This window comes from Falco rusticolus, chromosome 5, assembly GCF_015220075.1.
Source record: "Falco rusticolus isolate bFalRus1 chromosome 5, bFalRus1.pri, whole genome shotgun sequence".
Taxonomy (NCBI): domain Eukaryota; kingdom Metazoa; phylum Chordata; class Aves; order Falconiformes; family Falconidae; genus Falco; species Falco rusticolus.
This window is the reverse complement of record NC_051191.1, coordinates 21,588,485-21,605,886: the sequence shown is the minus strand read 5'-3', so window position 1 is coordinate 21,605,886 and position 17,402 is coordinate 21,588,485. Positions and strand designations below refer to the sequence as shown.

The following is a 17,402-nucleotide window of genomic DNA, read 5'->3' as shown; positions in this document are numbered from 1 at the left end:
GCTGCCTAATGACTTGACTTTCCTCTTCACCTGCCTGAAAATCATCCTGTCAATGAGAAACCACAGCTGCTTTGTTGAGCTGGATTTATGCAGCAGGGGTACTGGCTTTTATCCCTTCTGCTCTGGTGGCTTGAGATAACCCAAGCAAGGAGCTACTGCTCTGAGTAGTGAATCTTACACTGACATTGTTCAGCATTTCCAAAGTTCTGCTGTCCTGGAGAACTGAGGCTGTGGGCATTTGGCCAATTCTCTGTTATGTCTGAATGTAGTGAATGGGATCAGTGAAGTTTCACAGACCATTAGAAGCCCTAGGGTTATTCAGTTTCTCTAAGTTTCCTGGAAAGATGTGTTTCCCCATGGACGGAAAGGCAGTCCAAGCCAAGCTCTGCGATGAGGCATCAAGCAACACCCAAACACAAGAAAAGCCTTGATAAATGCATGTATCTTTCTAGATGTGCGGTCATCCAGCTCTGAGACAGTTGCAGATGTCTCTTAGACTCAGCAGTTATTTTATTTTCACATATTCATTGATACTGATGCTGCTAATACGCAAGCTGCATGGCCTTAACTTCTGTCAGGCTTGTGGCTGGAATGGTGTTGTATTTTGTCAGACGCTGGTGGTCCAGCCTTATTTTCCCTGCTGGGAGAACCTTCCCCTGGAGCTGTGGGAAGCAATTCCTGGCTGAGATGCCCAGGAGCTTTTGAACTGAAGGAACTAAAATTATTAACCTTGTTCATTATGTACGGCTAGTTTGGCTAGACATATTTCTTTCTTAAGAAATAGATGGAAGGAGTTTGAGAGCTATGTGACAACATAAATGGAACACTTTTGGTTACAGATCCCAGTTGACCCAAGTAGCATGAAACAAAGTGTCCTCAACAGGGAATGAGCTGGTGGTGTTGGCACACGCTCACCAGCAATCAGGGCTTGTTGACAGTCCTGCTGAGTGATACAAAGTGTGCTAAGGAGGGAGGGGAGTGGTTGCTCTAACTTTTAAGTGTTTGTTACAGGCAATCATCAAATATTTACAAGATCAAGGAGTCCTTATCCTCCTTGCCTCTTCCGCCTTGGCATCAGATGATGGTAAGACATGGCTGCATAGAAACTACTATCTGTGCTTAAACATCCTGCTCTGTTTTAGAGACAGAGGGTGGGCACCCTCAGTCTAAACAAAACCTGTTGCTTTTTTTTCAGAGTTTGACCCCAAGGAACCAGTCAGTCTCCTGGCCCTGTTTCTGTTCACCTCATCCCGGTCGGTGTGCCTGGGAGGTAGGGAGGTTCCCTTTGCTGGCTTCAGACACTGTGTTTTGGGTGTGGGATCCTCACCAGAGGGTCCTCACAGACATGTTCATCTATAAGAGCTGATTTCTCTGCTCAGACCCACCCACAGCTTTAGTGCAAAGAGTGTTAAAAGAGGAGAGAGAAGTCCTCTCCCTCTCTCTGTAGCTATGCCTCGTTTTAAGGTGATGTAAACCAGGTTCCCTGCTTCACCTATTCACTGCACATCCTTGCCCCTTTGCCAGAAGTTGATAGGAGTGACAATTAATTACTTTGCTCCCTCTCAGCAGCATCCACTCCCTGAACTGTCTTATGCGTGCACTTGGGAGTCTGACTCATGCAGAGCCTGGTTTACATCCCCAGAGGTGCGCTGGAGCCATGCTTAGGGGGTGAAATGACATATGGCACTTGCTGGACCCAGCATGGAGCTGATGTGATTTGCTACACCAGCAGGAAAAAAGCCTGCCCTAAAAAATAATTGAATTGTTTTCTGTTGAGATAACTAGTGAACTGGACTCCATGAAACGTTGCTGCTGGCATGGGGAGAAGGAGGGGTGGGGAAGGGGCATTGCTTCCTAAAGAGGGTTTGGAGGCTGAGCTGTATTGTGTGATTTCTCTGCTGCAGGATCTGTAAATACTGGTAGCAAAGCCATGATGACTGATCAGGGTGCATGACAGGAGGGAAGGAGATGGGCAGGGAAATGGTGTGGGGCAGAGCTGCAGTGCTTTGCTGCCATCAAGGTGAGTTACAGCTCTGGGATCTGAGAGGTGAATCCAGGCTGTTTGCAGCCCCAAAATGTGCTGGTTCTCATGTAGAACAAACACAGAGGTGCTGAGTAAGAGAAAACAAAGATTGCACAGTTTGAACATGCAGATCTTGAAATAAGAATGAGCTTCAACCTCTGTTGAATTTGCCTCGTTTTCACTGTTGGCTTTTTGCTGCACTGTCTATGTGGAAGTAGTCACACTACAATTTCTTCTTGTGGACATAAATAAAAGTTACAGCTCTGCTTCCCCTGGACAGCTTCATCTGCACACTTCTCGCTGCGTCCACTCCACCAGTAATACTTCTAGTCTTGCAGATCCCCAAGCAACATATAAACAGGGGGCTTTTGATCTGCATAACTTCTGGCTTGCTCTTTGTTGAGTCATCCTGGGGACAAGCCAAGAGACTGTGTGTGCCAGCACACACTGGTATTTCAGTCTGCCTCTGTGAGTTGCATTGCAAAATGACTGCATTGCTGACGGAGCTGCACAGGACATACCCATCTCCCCTCCTTGGAAGATAAATCGGCAGAAGAGCTGACAAGACTCACCAGCACATCCGAGCATGGATTGCTTTGTCTCTGTCGGTGTTCAACTTCCAGCTATAAACTTTCTCCTTCAAGAGCTGCATACAAAGTGGGCTTGTAAGTCAGGTGAAGACATGATGGTAACTTGGCCATGTGGGGTGCTTTAATACCTGAATTTGGTTGACCTAACTTTAAGGACATACTGCTCATGGCTTTGTTAGTGTGGCAACTTTTCTAGTTTCTTTTCTAGGTGTAGGAGGGAGACAGGCTTCTGGGGCAGACTGAAGATCCAAAGTGCCAGGTCAAACCTGGGATCAGGTTGTTGCTGTGATGCCTGAAGTTGGGTGAGGTGAAGGCGAAGAATGCCTGGAGAGCAGACTGGAGGTGGGAACTGACCACACAGATACTGAGCTCTTGCTGACCAGCCCCTCAACAGGCAGATAATACCCTCCAAAGCAGGGAGATCTATTCCTGAAAAGCTGACTGTGAGCACTGTAGGCAGGGGGAGGGAACAGGTCGAGGAGGTCTTTATCTTGAAGAGGGTTATTGTGGAGGAAGGTGGTGGAGTCAGGAGTGGGCACCAGGCTTAAGGAGCAAGCAGCCAGTTGGTAGGAAGGTTTGGGGCTGTAGCATACATTGCCTGTGGCTGGTGGCCGTGCTAAAGAGGTGGTGAAGCCTGGGCAGCCACAGAGCAGCTGGTGGCAAAGCAAAGAGGCGGGGCAGAGGATAACGTTGAGTAAACGCTCAGTGTTGTTATGTGTTGTGATCTGAATGTTGATGGCTTCCAGATGTTTCCCCTCTGGTGCCAGCAGGACTCCTTGCACGTGCTGTCCCATTATGCTTACGCAAGCAGCAGCAGCAGCCCCAGCCAGCCCTGACAGTCCCCTGGGTCCAAGACCTCTTCCTGATGGCATTATAACCCCCTTTTTCCTTCAGGACTTCTCCTTTCTGTGAAGATAAGCAGAGCTGTGCAGGGGTTTGGGGTTGAAAAGAGACAGTCACCGAAGATGACAGGGGTGCAAGGGAGATGCAAAGAGAAGAGGAGGGTGAAGGACAGACGCATTTGAAGTCACTCAGCTCCAACTCAAAACATGAATAATGTTTCGCGTTTTGAAACAAGCATCCTCTGAATCTGTTCCTTTCCTGTCCAGACAGCCACTGGGAGGAATGTAGGACAGGCGTAACAAGCCCACTGTGCAGATGTGCCGCAGCGTTCCTGAGGCAGGCAGCTGGGAGCCAGCTTGCAGGGATGCCTGGGCGTGCCAGTAACAAGGACCAGCATTGCCAGTGCAAGCCATGCCAATAGGCGATGAAATCGCACATCTGGGAGGGGAAGAGAAATGCTTTTGCCTTGCTGGGAAGAGGCGTGATGGGGAAGGGCACTGGAGTTGTCAGCCTGGCCCTGCAACCAAAAGAAACCTTAGAGTCGGATCGTAACACACAGATGGGCCAAGCCCATGGGTGCAAAGCGCCAATGTCATCAGACTGCTGGTTTGCAGCAGATGAAGCTGGATAAGTCTGGCTGGGGCAGAAGGGGAGCTCATCCAACAGGCTCTGCATATCACACCGGCTGTCCAGGCATTTTGTGGACACTGAAGGGACACTGCCGTACCAAGCAGAGCCTACTTCTATGGTGACATCTGTGAGGGTGGGCACCCTCGAGCCTTGGGACTTATTCATATTGATCCCTATTGGGAGCTAAACTTTTATGATACTGTGTGCTGTACATGGTAGGGTGTTAGTCCTGATGAAATGAGAAGTACCATCTGTTTTCAGTAGGATCAGTCCTCCAGCTTTAGAAAATTACCCAAGGGTTCGTTTTCTTTGTTTATACGGTCCCTAGGTCTGCTTGGAGAAGGCTGTGTTCCCCATCCCACTCTAGAGCACTAATGTGGTATCTTCATGTGAAGTGCGTCCACCCATGGCTGGTATATACGGAGCTGCTGGCAGTTGCATGTGAACAGGACATAAACAACACAAGTGATCTGAAAATGGTGCTAGTCTAAACACCCTGCACAGACAACCCTACATTTATACAGATTTAAAAAGAAACAAGAAAACCCATGTAATTTCAGAGCCCTGGCTGTCCTAAATATTGGATTTGGCCAGAACTGCTGGAGTGAAGGGACTTAGGCCACTATGTGTGCGATCTCACCCTGTAATTTCCTGCAGAGCAGCAGTCTTTCATCTTAGTTTAATCCACTTTTGACTCCCACATGCAATTCTTTTTTACCTTCAGCAGTTACAAGCATCCATCAAAACAGGACATCGCTCTAGGGCTAGCTTTTTGTAGACTGACTTCTGGGGCTTTTTCATAGCTTTCATGTTCCCTTTGCATGTAACAGTGAGGTGATTTGGGAAATTGAATCCTTTTTTATTATAAGTAAAATTTCTATTATTTTCCTTTCGCAGTTGAAAAGCACGATCCAGGAGATGAAAGGGAAGACAGTGATGATAGTGACTTCTCATTAAAAATAGCTTCAGTTTTGCCTGGGCTTCGCTATGCCTTACAGAAAACCACCATTTCTTCATGGGGGGACTCAGTCAGTACCAGCATACGTATCAAACAGCATTTACAGGAATATGCAAAGCTCGATCAAAATACACAGCCCACCGCTGGCCGAAACAGCAAAGTTCCTTTTTCTTCTCTCCTCTCACCAACTGAGGATGAATGTACTAATCCCTTCAAAAACCATTCAGAGCAGTCCTTCTCCCAGCTGCAGCATTATCTCTCTGATCCCAGCAGCTATACTCTGGAAATGTCAGCTGCCTTAGAGTGTTTGACGGGTGCTGTTCAGTCTCTTTGCTCCAATTCAGAGGCTGATTGTAAAGTGGACTTCTCTTCAGCTGTGCCACTGGACCCTATTCCTCCCAACACAGCAGCAGAAATAAAAAGTGAAAACCCAAAGCCCGCAGTGGGGCTGGACCAGAGTGGTGAAGCGCCCGTAAAAGATGTCAACTCAGCAAGCAAGCTATGGGTTCAGCAGAGCAGGAGGAAATCCAACCGAGCTGTTGTCACCAGCACCAGGAAGAAGTGGTCTCCCCTCAAGATGCAAATGCATCCTATCGGGGACAGTGGCAGGAACAGAAAGGCAACCAAGAAGAAAAAAATCAATATTGCTTTCTCTTTTCCTAAAAAGCCAGGGTTTGTGGCCAGTTCCAATGAGCCCATGCTTAAATTAGCTAATTTGCAGTTTCCACACAGAAGGAAAAGAGGTAAGTGTTGTATAAACAGGACTAACTTCCTCCTGCTTCTCTGGAGTATCCAGCTGGGATATTCAGGGTTCACTAGGAGCCATGTTCCCTCACCACCACCCCAGGTGCCCAGAGCAAGCAGACACCTCCTGAGAGCATCCAAATAGGTCTGTGGTGATGTCTCTTGTTCAACCTGGGAGGTAGCCCAGGGCGATGACAAGGGATTTTGGTGAAGATGCCTGAAACTTGGTGCAGTGGTGCATGCTGTTGCCTTCCTTTGCTTAGGGGTGACTGCACAGGGACATCAGCCAGGTCACAGTTATTGCATCCTTTGTCTGCAGGCTGTCGATGGCTCAGGGAAGGAGCAGTTGCCAAAGCCATGCTCATTACAGGCTGTGTAGATAACCAGCCACCCTGCATAGTCATGTTGTGGCTCCCTGAGAGTCAACTTTCTTGCTGTGACCTTGAGGAAACTAGAAGTCTGGGACTAATCCTACCCAACCTACTCTGCTGAAAGCTGATATCATAGAATCATAGAATGGGTTGGAAGGGACCTTAAAGACCATGTATTTCCAAACCCCTGCCAGGGGCAGGGACACCTTCCGCTAGAGCAGGTTGCTCAAAGCTCCACCCAACCTGACCTTAAACACTTCCAGGGATGGGGCATCCAAAACTATGACTGAATCCCAGACAGAAGAGATCAGCACCTCCCTCTCCATGTCCCTTCCTCAGGAAGCTGTAGGGAGCAGTGAGGTTGCCCCTAAGCCTCCTTTTCTCCAAACTAGACAAACCCAGAGTCCTTATCTGCTCCTCCTAGGATGTTCCTTCCAGCCCTTTCACCAGCTGGCCTGAGCTGCTCATGCAAGGTGTCTCAGTGGCATAAGCTGTCCTCTGAAGGCTCCTGTCTTGCTGCCGAGGATAGGCTAAGCCTGTCCTGAGCCAGCCTGAGCCTCCACCTAATTTGTAGAGACAGTCAAAGTGGATAGAGATGAATCTCAACCTTGGTGTTGAAAGGTGGCCAAAAACATCTAAAGGACCACTGGACTGCAGAGTTAGTGTCGTACTCGGTGACCTCCCCTTGCATTTGCACACATCACAGGTAGCGGCAGCAGCTGCGGGAATGGTCTGTCGTGCATACAGGGGGTGGCATGGCGTCTGCTGGATGTGAGCTGAAGTCAGCTCTGATTCGCAGTCCATCAAGCTCTGTCCTAGGGCACATTGACTCGCTCCTGGGTGGCATTGCCGGTGGATCTGGGAGAGGTTCTTGTGTGCTTCTGGGAGAGGTAAATAAGTACCCTCAGGGTGCAAGTGTGACAGGCAGGAATTAGTGTGACTTAGCCCTGGAGAACACCTATTCTGTGTCAAGATAGTAGGCTTTTAATGAGCTTAAGAAGTGATGCTTGATTTTTAATAACTGCTTACTGATCAGCAGCAAACCCATTTGAAAGATCAGATGCATAAATCAAGTTATTGAAGATTGTTCTGCTGCTGCCAATCATTTCTAAAGCAGTCCTTCCACATTCCTTAACTGCATATTTTGCAATTACTCCTTTTTATCTGAATATGCCTCAAACCAAAAGATACGCCCTCCCTTTTCCTTGTCCCAGGTGCAGAGGTCCTGTCTGCAGAATTTGTGCACAAAACACAGTCTGAACCTGTTCAGAAGGAAACCTCAGTTCCTGACGATCCTGGCTTGGAAACAAAGAGGCCAAAGACACTGAAGAACCCAGAGAGGAAAAAGGTTCCTATTGCTGAAACCATCATGAAGCCAATGAAAAGTAAGATTCTAAAAAGTGTGGCTAACAACCCATCGAAACCTCAAGCCAAAAAGCAAGCAGAAAGTGGTAAGAGTGCTGTTCCCTGTGGAAATCTTTCCTTTAAAAGCCGGGGCATCAAACATCATGGTCAGGTCACGACCAGATGATAGTAACAGCACGTTTGGCAGCAGACAAAGGGCCTTCCAGCGTTTAGTGCTGAGGGTCTGGGTGCTGCTGCCCCACAGCCTGCAGGCACCCAGTTATGCATAGTAGTGTAAAAGATAAAGGTGAATGTGCAAATCACCATTACAGGGTCTCTTCTGAGTCCTTTCCTAAGCCTTCTGTTTGCATCCTTGGCAAACTGCTCAGGTAGTTTAAAAAGCCTGATTTTTAACTGCTGAACTCTGAAACTGCGTTGAGGCAGCTCATGGACAGTGTGTTATAACCTCTGCTCATAGCCAGCATCTGCCTAGATTTTTAGTTGATTAAGTTGTAAATTTGGTCATTTTAAAAAGAGTCAAATTGTTGCAGCCTCTGCAGTGGATTTAAGAGGCAGCATGGACAGCCCCTGCGTGTAGTGTCTGTAGGTGCTGGCTGTGAGCCTGCTGTTAAACTGAGAACCAGTATTACGGTGCCAAAATAAATGATGGAACAGAAGAGTCATTTTCTGTTAATTTGTTGTGTTTTCTCACACTCGCACTTTGATGTCTTTTTTGGATCTGTCTGTGGTCTGTCTTTTTCCCTTTCCCAGGGGAGGTGGAGGCTTTGAAGACTGGTTTAGCCACCTCTGCTTAGTTTATCCATTCTTCTTGGTCTTTTATTGCCACGTGTTCCTGAAACGTGGCACTTATCAGCAGTGTCTGTGTATCAAACACCACCTCTTGTTGCCCTTGCCACACGGGGTTCCTGGAGCAGATCTGGCCTGTGCTCTCACACGGGCAGGGTGTCAGATCGGTCCTGCTGAATGCCAGGGTCTGCCAAAAATGTAAAGTAAGAGTGTTTAGCAGTAAGAAATACTCAATTTGTATGTCTTACTGTGCAGTTCTCAAGGAAATTAAATGTAACACATAGGACTTTAGCACAGATGTGATTTAATAAGGTTTTACTTGAAGAGAGATTTTTATGCTGGTTTTTAGTAGAAGGCATTAACCTTATTTAATGACTTCATACTGTTTTTACGAACATGGGCCTTGAGCCATGGTGAGGGGCATTTTTAATGCTGAAAACTAAATGAACACTTATTTGCTGTGCTCTGGCTGCCTTTGAGAGCCCCCAGGTTTCTGCGTGTGCTCTGAGGTACAGCTCAGGGGCAGGTTATGCTCTAGAGAGGGTGTGCAGTGGGAAGCATGAGGGCAGGGTGGTTTTTCTCTGCGTTTTAGAGTTTTGGAGGTTTTTTAACTGTGAATTATTGAAAGCATAGCACAGGGTTTATCTGTGAAGATTGCAAATACTGAAACTAGAAGAAAATTTAAAGCAAAATAAAAAAAAGATAAAGGAAACACCTGAAATATCTCAGGTTCTATTTAAGTGGCCGAATTACCCTGTGCACAGAGGCCAAGGGAAATTTTATTCACTCTGGATTCTGTGCATTTTATTTCTGAGGATAAACCCCCTTCCTGAAGTTGCTTAGATTCCCAGCTCTGGATTGTTTTGTAATAGCCGTGGTCTGCATGACCATGGAGATGCTTTTTGGTTTTTAAGTGTGCAAATTCCATGTTGGAAAGATGCTTTTTCCTGCCAAACTGAAAGCCTGCTTTGGTCCCCTTCGCAAGGCAGAGCTGTGTGGCCTTTGTTTGTTCTCTGACTTTGTTTTTCTCACACAGAGTTGAAGCAGCCTTTCTCTGTCGTCCCAAGCACAGTGTCTTCCCAATGCCACGGACCAGATAGCCAAATGAGTGAGACTTGCCCAGGCGGGGTTGATCTCGTTTTTGATCTGAAGGGGAATGACTACGAGTCCCATGCCTTGAACTTGCTGGCTGATCTGGCTCTGGGTTCTTGTATCCCTTCATTTATCCCCAGGGACAGTGGGATGATTGCTGTGTCCTGCAGCCCCACCAGACATTCTGCAAAAGAGCAGCAGAGTCATCGCAAGCACAAATCCTTGCGTGTTGCTTCCGACCATGAATACCACAGGGTAGACAAGCTTGCAAAGGGAGCCACCTCTCCTAGCAAAGCATCACTGAACCAGAAGCTTCCTCCTGCTGAAAAAGTAGACTTAAATGATTTGGCCTCTATTCCCAGGGAGAAAAGCCCTGGGATTTTCAGCAAGAGCAACAATACAAGCCCCAGCCCCACAAAACCTGATGTGTTGCCTCCCAGAGACACTCAAGAAGCTGCTGACGTAAACAAGCACTCCTTCATCTCTGCTGAGCACTCGTACGCCTCGCAGATGCCTGAGCATTCAAAGAAACACATGTATCCCAGAGGTGCCCCCTACCCTGGACCAGCACCCTCTAGAAACGGTACCAGGAACACCCGAGCTGGTCCCCTGGTTGGGAAAGTCCTGCCTTTCTGCCACCAGCAGAACAGCAGCCACCCGCAGCGGCCCTTTGAGGCCGTGGCGATGAGGCGCAGGAGCAGCCTGCTGTCCCCCAGGCTGAAGGAGGACTTCGCTAAGTCCCACACAGTGAACATCTGTGGTGAGTCTGTGAAGGTGATGTGCCATTGGGAGGCAGAGTATCTCTTCAATTTGGACAGCAGGTACACCAACGATGCCCTGGAGAAAACAGTCATCCGTGCCCTGCATGGGTAAGTCAGTCTGGAAGGCCATCTGCAGAGACATCTCTTGCTGGACCTCTGGAGCACTTTTGGAAGGGGCTTTCTGTGCACTTTTTTGCTTTGATTTGCATGATAATTGCCTTTTTCCTCATGCTGAGGTGCCAAGTTCTGTGTTAAAGCTGGCGTATCTGCCCTGTGGAGAAGGACTTGGGGATACTGGTGGATGACAAATTGGATGTGAGTTAGCAATGTGCACTCACAGCCCAGCAAGCCAGTTGTATCCTGGGCTGCACCAAAAGCAGCGTGGCCAGGTTGAGAGAGGTGATGCTCCTGCTCTGCTCCACTCTGGTGAGGCCTCACCTGCAGTACTGCATCTGCTCTGGGGTCCCCAGCGCAGGAAAGACGTGGCCCTGTTGGAGCAAGTCCAGAGGAGGCCACAAAGACGGTCAGAGGGCTGGAGCACCTCTCCTAGGACAACAGGCAGAGAGAGTTGGGGCTACTCAGCCTGGAGAAGAGAAGGCTCCAGGCAGACCTTAGAGCGGCCTTCCAGTACCTAAAGGGGCTTGTAAGAAAGATGGGGACAGACTTTCCAGTAGGACCTGTAGCAATAGGCTGAGGGGGAATGGTTTTAAACTAAAAGAGGGTAGATTTAGATTAAACATTATGAAGAAATGTTTTACTGTGAGGGTGGCGAGGCACTGGCACAGGCTGCCCAGAGAAGCTGTGGCTGCCCCATCCCTGGAAGTGCTCAAGGCCAGGCTGGATGGGGCTTGGAGCAACCTCGTCTAGTGGAAGGTGTCCCTGCCCCTGGCAGGGGGTTGGAACTAGAAGATCTTTAAGGTCCTTCCAACTTAAACCATTTTATAATTTTACGATTCCTGTGGCTTTGCAGCTAGAATTGGTACCTAAAGCCATGAACCCAAGTCCTCCTTCATAGCTATGACTTTCTCTTTTTTGTAACAAGCTGGAAACTGCATCAAGCGATCTGTGACTGCAGCTGGACATTTGCAGCCCCCTGCACTGGGGCTTAGCACTGTGGGGATTTACCTTGTGCTAGTCAACTGTGGGGGGAGGATGAAGACGTTTCAGGCAGTGTTTGTTTTCTCTTCCAGGCCCTGGGACCCTGATCTGCCCGATGATGTGGAAGAGATGAAGCTGATACTTCATATGTGGGTGGCTCTCTTCTACAGCAAACCCAGCAAATTCCTGAGCAGCACGAGGAAGGTAGTGGAGCACAGCAACCCTGAGAAGTATGTCTCAATAAATAGCACTGGGGACTTTCTTGAGCTGAGTGATGATGGTGAAGACTGTTTTGGGTTGGAGACATGCCCTGCAGACTCTCGGTCAGACCCTGACCAGACTCCCAGCAGCTCTGTGGATCACAGCACACATTACCAGGGACCGTTCCACCCAGAGGAGAGCCCTGCAGACTCTCAGACTGATGCTGATGAGACTCCCGGTGTTGTTGATAGTACAGTATCATCTTCTTCAGGGGAGCTGCCCTGTGGGGAGGAGGAGCCTTCCTCCACAAGCTGTTCTGAGCACCTTTCCCTTGCTGAACATGCTGATGAGAGCCTGGCTGTGAACGGCAGGCAGCCAGCGGCTGCTTCCGAAGAGCATATGCATGATGTCTCCACCATCGCTGCGGTAAGAGCTTGGGGTTTGGGTGGTATATGTCTCCAGGGCACACAATGCATTTTGCACTTACAGGAGTAGGATCTTCTGAGAGGAGTGGAGCAGACATGCTTGAGGGCTTTCTTAGAGCCAGGTAGTGGGGTCGCCAAAGCAGGACAGAGAAACATCCCCCAGCATTTAGCTGCCCCAAATGACTGCCATGCAGACGTGCTCAGAGGTGCCATAAAAAAGAAGCTTTCCGGCCTCAGTCTGGGTTTGGATGTCCTCTTGGACTGAGCAGGCATCCCTGGGCTCTGGCATGAGCTGTATCTATCTCTGTCCAAGGGAGCAGGGCCTTGACATGGATGCTCTCCAAGGAGGCAGAATTCAAAAGAACTAGAGCAACTGAAGTGTTGAGCTCGGCATTTGTTCCTGGTTTCAGCTGCAAGCTGTGTGAGCTTTGATGAGGTCTCAGACCTGCACTTGACTAAGGGCGAAGAGGAACAGCAAATACTCCAAACCAGGACTCAAAACCCTGCCTGTCTCGTATAGGCAGCTGCATTTGCCTGCCCATGGTTGCACCAGCCCAGGCGTGTTGGGGGACATGGCACAGCCTTTCCTCTGTTGCTTTGGGAGGGTGGAGGTTTGCTGGCTTGGAGAGGGTTCCCCCACACAGATGGCAGTGCAGGGCTTTGCAACGTTTCCCTTGCCCCTCTGGTGAAGTTAGTTAACATTCCATTTTGGGTAGGGTTTTCTAAATTAATTTTTACAGTTTCTATGGTCTGTGGATGGTCAGAAGCAGAGGTACTTGGGTAAATATAAAACATGGGTGTCTGCTGACATTTTTCAAGCCTGAATTTTTGAACTAAAATAATTCCTTTCAAACTTCCACTCTGAACAAATGGGCAGCTGCCATAGGGCTGCAACTGTCTTTCACGAAGGAAAAAATATTTCAGTGTTTTTTTACCACCTGGGTTCAGTGCTGTGGCGCAGGCACAAAGTTTTGGCAGGAAGTATGGGATTGCTGTCCATAGTGTCCATATAGCTTGCTTGGACAGATAAACTCAAGTAAGGGTAAGGCTTAAGAGGGTGCTGCTACATATATACATCCATCAGCACTGGTTGATGGCTTCTGCACAGTTTGGCCTGTTTTTAAGCCATTTCATGGTGTAAAAAAGGTAGAAAGTTTCAAAACCTTCCCGCAGCTGTCTGTGGGACTCTGCTTGCTGGCTGCAGCGTGGCGATGGTAGTGGCTCACATGGGGTAAGAATTCAACCTGGACTTAATTTAGAGACAAACTGTTGGAGTGGTCGTACTTGCAAAGTCTGAGCATTTAAAACATCTCTGTCCTCCTGCATGGGGGTGTCAGCTCCTGCATTTGCCTCCCTTTAACGTCTGAACTGTGTTGTTTCAGGTGGAGCAGCCCAAGGAGGAACTGCCAGATGTAGTGATAGCCCCCAGCCCTTCCGATGAGCTTGGCAATGCCAGCGAGCCCCCAGCTGCACTGGACAAGGAAAACCCTTGCAGCCAAGCTCTGAATTCCTGTACAGCTCCCTGGAGAGTTGCCCCGTGTGTGCGACATGGACATGGACAGCAACAGGAGAGCGGGTGGGCAGCAGGGTCAGGTGGTGACCTCAGCCCTTCTGAGGACAGAGAGAGCATGGGAGGTGCTGAGCATTGTACAGAGGTTGAGGACTCCAGCTGGGCCACCAGTGACAGACCGCAACGTACCTGTGATTCAGTGCCCTTAGAAGCAAGTCCCGAAAGTGCAAACCTTGATGGAACCAGTGGGGAAGAGAGGAAATCACAAGACCCCTTCGGACATTCAGAAATAGAGGAGGAAGAGATGGAGGAGGAAAAAAAAGAGAAAGATGACCCTCAATATGAAAGAGCAGTCCTGGGGCCTTTTGATTTGTCATTTTCTGAAAATGGTGATGCTGACATGGAGCACGAACACAGTGAAGAGAAGCCAGTGAATTTGACATGTCCAAAGGACTTTGGTGTTCCTGGAGAGGGCCCTGTGCCCAGCCCCACCACCTTAGTGTCCCCCTGCCCAGGCAGATCAACACCAGTACTATCAGATGGGACTGGGACTGGCCCTCAAGGCCTTTCTGTTGAGGTGGCACCAAGCTTGGACATGTTGCAAGAACCCTGGGAGGCTCTGGACACCCCAGATGCAGAAACGAACAGTGTTGGTTTGGCACACCCAGCCAGTCCAGCCGATGTGGGGTCACCCTGTGACAGCAGGTTGATGCTGCCGTTACCATCTGATCCGAGCCTTGTCTGTGGGGCACAGCCAGACAGCATTACAGGCAACTTGGGACCTGCTGGAGAGGCTCTGAGGGTTGGCTTGGAGCAGAAAGACAAGGATTGTGCGCCCTCTGCAGAAAGGTGGGCACTTGCTGGGAGCAAAGCTGCCAGCACAGCTGGCCTCGAGTCACCGTGCAGCCAGGGATTGTCACTAACTTTGTCTCCTGACTCCAGTTCTGTCTGCCTGACATCTCTTGATGGAGCAACAGATCCTGAGGCTGCCCCAGAGGACCAGGAGGCCATGGCAAGCATCCAGTCTCCATCACAGAGCAATCTGGGAGGGAGCAGGTGCCCTTCCCAAAGGTATGGATGTGACATTTATGCTGACCTCACTTCGCTGAGCACTAGTGAATCAAACCAAGAAGAGAACAACATTTCGGTGGAAAACCAGCTTAGTGGCCCTTCTGCCAACTGCACAGATGTGCTGGATGAGTCCTTGGGAGCAGGTGATGGCCAGGGCTTTGTTTTCAACTGTACAGCCTTAGTAGGTGACTCTGAAGCTGGGGAGAGTGATGATGATGTGTGCCTTGGTGCAGAGAAGTCCCCTGGGAGTGACAAAATGAACATAGTGATGGTGGCTAACACACTGCAGGAGCCAGAGACCTCTCTTCATCACCTCCTGGAATTAGAGCCTTCCTCCTTGGTGACAGAAGGGATGTCTGTCAGGAAGGATCACCCCAGCTGGCAGCAGAGCTCCCCAGACAGCCGGCTCCCACCTGCCCATGCAGGCTCAGGTCCTCCTTCTCCCTGCCAGCAGGACCCTCTCCCCCATGGCGGAGACACAGACACCCCCCCCAGTTTGTTAGAGCAAAGTGAGGGGGGGGCAGTCCTGTGCCAGCACAGAAAGTCCTGCAAGCAAGTAGATGCTGCAGAGGTGATCGTGGCTGCTGAGAGCCCAGACAGCTCCTTAAAGCCCCGATGTGCAGAAGAGGTGAAAAGAGACATGGGTCTGTGCTATGCAGAACTAGCGGGGAGCTCCTCTGCGGATGTACTTGTGTCAGATGACCCGGAATCAATGCCTCCATCTCCTCTGCATGGTCACAAGGCAGATCTGCACGGTGCTGAGCCAGACTCAGTCCTTGATGTGCACTCCAAGATGCTCTCTCCTGGCACAAGTCCGGCTCCAGATGGTGCCGCATGGTTCTGCTGCGTGGACACCTGCCCTAGGTGTGCCAGCCCTGGGGGCCATGCAGCAGATGTAGTAGGGAGCCACGAGAAGGAACCCATCCTGCCTGAGGATTTGGGAGGAGGAAGCAGCATTACTCTTGCCAGTCCTGCATCTTTTTCAGCAGGGGAGTCGCTCATGCCGCTGTGTGAGCCTCAGTCTGTGTGCAACCAGGGTGAGCATGAGGCTGAGAGATCCGACACATTTGCTGATCTGCACCATGCCAACATGGAAGTGGGAGGAGAAATCCCCACTCCTTCCTTGCCGGTGTTGCCATTACATGCACACAGGTGTCTCTCTGGAGAAAGCCTTAGTGATGCTGAGGATATTTCAGACGTGCTGCCAAGGGCAAAGCAGTTCCCCAGCAAAGACAGACACACGGGCTTGACCTTTGAAGATCTGTTTGAGACTTCCTCCAGTGACTCAGACCAGGAGTACTCTGGGGGGACTTCACAGTCCCTTCTTACAGCCAGGGGTTCCTACGGCACGAGATCTGTGGATGCTGCAGGCACAAGGACTAACTGCGACTCCTCCTCCACGAGCTCGGTGCGCACAGAGGGGCACAGCGGGGACTGGGGCTCGCTGGGTGTGGAGGGGGCCTGCTCACAGGCTGAGCGCAGCTGGCCGATCAGCCGGGGGGAAACCAGCAGCGGGCACGTTCCACTGTATGTCAATATTAGGGACAGCCAGGGGATTGTCAAGGACTACCAGAACTTTGTGGTCACCAAAAAGTGCCAGGAGAGGATGGGAAATTTGCAGCCGTCGAGGCGCAGCCACTGTGCGGGGCAGTCTCATTTGTTAGGGTCACTGATGGACACTTGGAGAGGTTTTGAGGAAATTACCCAGCACACTTTGGACATGGAGTGTCTCCGTTTCCATTATAAGCTAAAACAAATCCTAAGGAGTGGGAAACCACCCTTTTCTACCTCCAAAAGCATCTTTCCAAAAGACTTTTCTCCCCGGGTGATGTCTGAGACATTGCCTGTGCAAGAAGCTCCCGTCTCGCTCTCCCCGCGGAGCAGGAGCCCTTTGCAGGTGACTGTCCTGCCCTCGGACACATGGCCGAGCGGGCTCGGCCAGCACCGGCGAAGTGGCTGGCATGGGGACCCATGTACCCCGTGGCAGGATACCTTCTGCAATGAGAGGAGCAAGGCGAGATCCCAAACCATGAGCCAGGGCCATGCGGCTCTTTCCCACCTTAGCAAGCTCAAATATGCTAATAAGCTAAAGGACTCGGAGGGGGAAATCGCCGTCATCCTTGACAAGTACGCCGAGTTCAACAAGGTGATGCTGAGCAGGGCTGATGCAGGAAGCAAGGGCAGAGGGCCGGTCCCGGTGCACATGGAGGCTGCGGGTGACTGGACCTGCACATCCCTCCCCGGGAGGATGGCTGCCTTCAAGGAGATGATCGCAGACCTGTGCAGCGCGCTGCGTTTCCACCTGCGCAGCGTGGCCAAGGAGGCCTGCAGCCACACCAGCATGTTCTACTTGGTGGAGACGGGCAAGGACCCTTTCTTCGCAAGAGTGAAGGTAACAGCCAGTCCCACTGGCCTGGACAGGGATGGGTGGCCCTGGTGTGAGAGCTGAGGGCAGCAGGAGGAGGCACAGGGCAAGCTTGCTCAACCCAACACAGATGGCATTTGGTTCCCTTAAGCCAGGAGCCACGTCTCCCGTTTCATCTCGGCTCTCACCACCAGAAATTAGAACTGTAGAGTCATTTAGGTTGGAAAAAGCCTTTAAGATCGTTGAGACCAACCGTTAAACCAGCCCTGCCAAGCCCACCGCTAAACCATGTCCGTAAGTGCCACATCTACACATCCATTAAATACCCCAGGGATGGTGACTCCACCATCTCCCTGGGCAGCCTGTTCCAGTGCTTGACAAACTTTTTGGTGAAGCAGTTTTTCCTAATATCCAATCTAAACCTCCCCTGGTGCAACTTGAGGCTTTTTTTTGTTGTTCTACCACTTGAACATTCCCCCCGCCAAAACAGATCAGAGTTCATGCAAGAGCAGCCCAAACTCAACCCCTGCAACGTGGCTTTTGCTTGAGCTCTCATAATAGGGTTGGAA

General features: G+C 50.1%; 1 protein-coding gene across 9 annotated transcripts in view; it reads left to right on the top strand.

Moving 5' to 3' along the window:
• TASOR2 (transcription activation suppressor family member 2) overlaps positions 1 to 17,402 on the top strand; it is a 62,096-nt gene that overhangs the window by 20,457 nt on the left and 24,237 nt on the right. For 6 of the 9 annotated variants that reach the window (XR_005104651.1, XM_037390447.1, XM_037390443.1 and 3 more), the window contains 7 exons: positions 1,012 to 1,084; positions 1,196 to 1,270; positions 4,984 to 5,787; positions 7,374 to 7,610; positions 9,347 to 10,271; positions 11,354 to 11,888; positions 13,270 to 16,860. Coding sequence is in view for 8 of the 9 variants with exons in the window: in XM_037390447.1 (XP_037246344.1) it covers positions 1,012 to 1,084; positions 1,196 to 1,270; positions 4,984 to 5,787; positions 7,374 to 7,610; positions 9,347 to 10,271; positions 11,354 to 11,888; positions 13,270 to 16,860 (6,240 nt within the window). In the remaining variant the exon portion in view is untranslated. Of the gene's footprint in view, positions 1 to 1,011; positions 1,085 to 1,195; positions 1,271 to 2,360; positions 2,689 to 2,821; positions 2,956 to 4,983; positions 5,788 to 7,373; positions 7,611 to 9,346; positions 10,272 to 11,353; positions 11,889 to 13,269; positions 16,861 to 17,402 lie in introns of those variants that run through there. The other 3 variants (XM_037390446.1, XM_037390450.1, XM_037390448.1) reach the window with 3 other exon arrangements.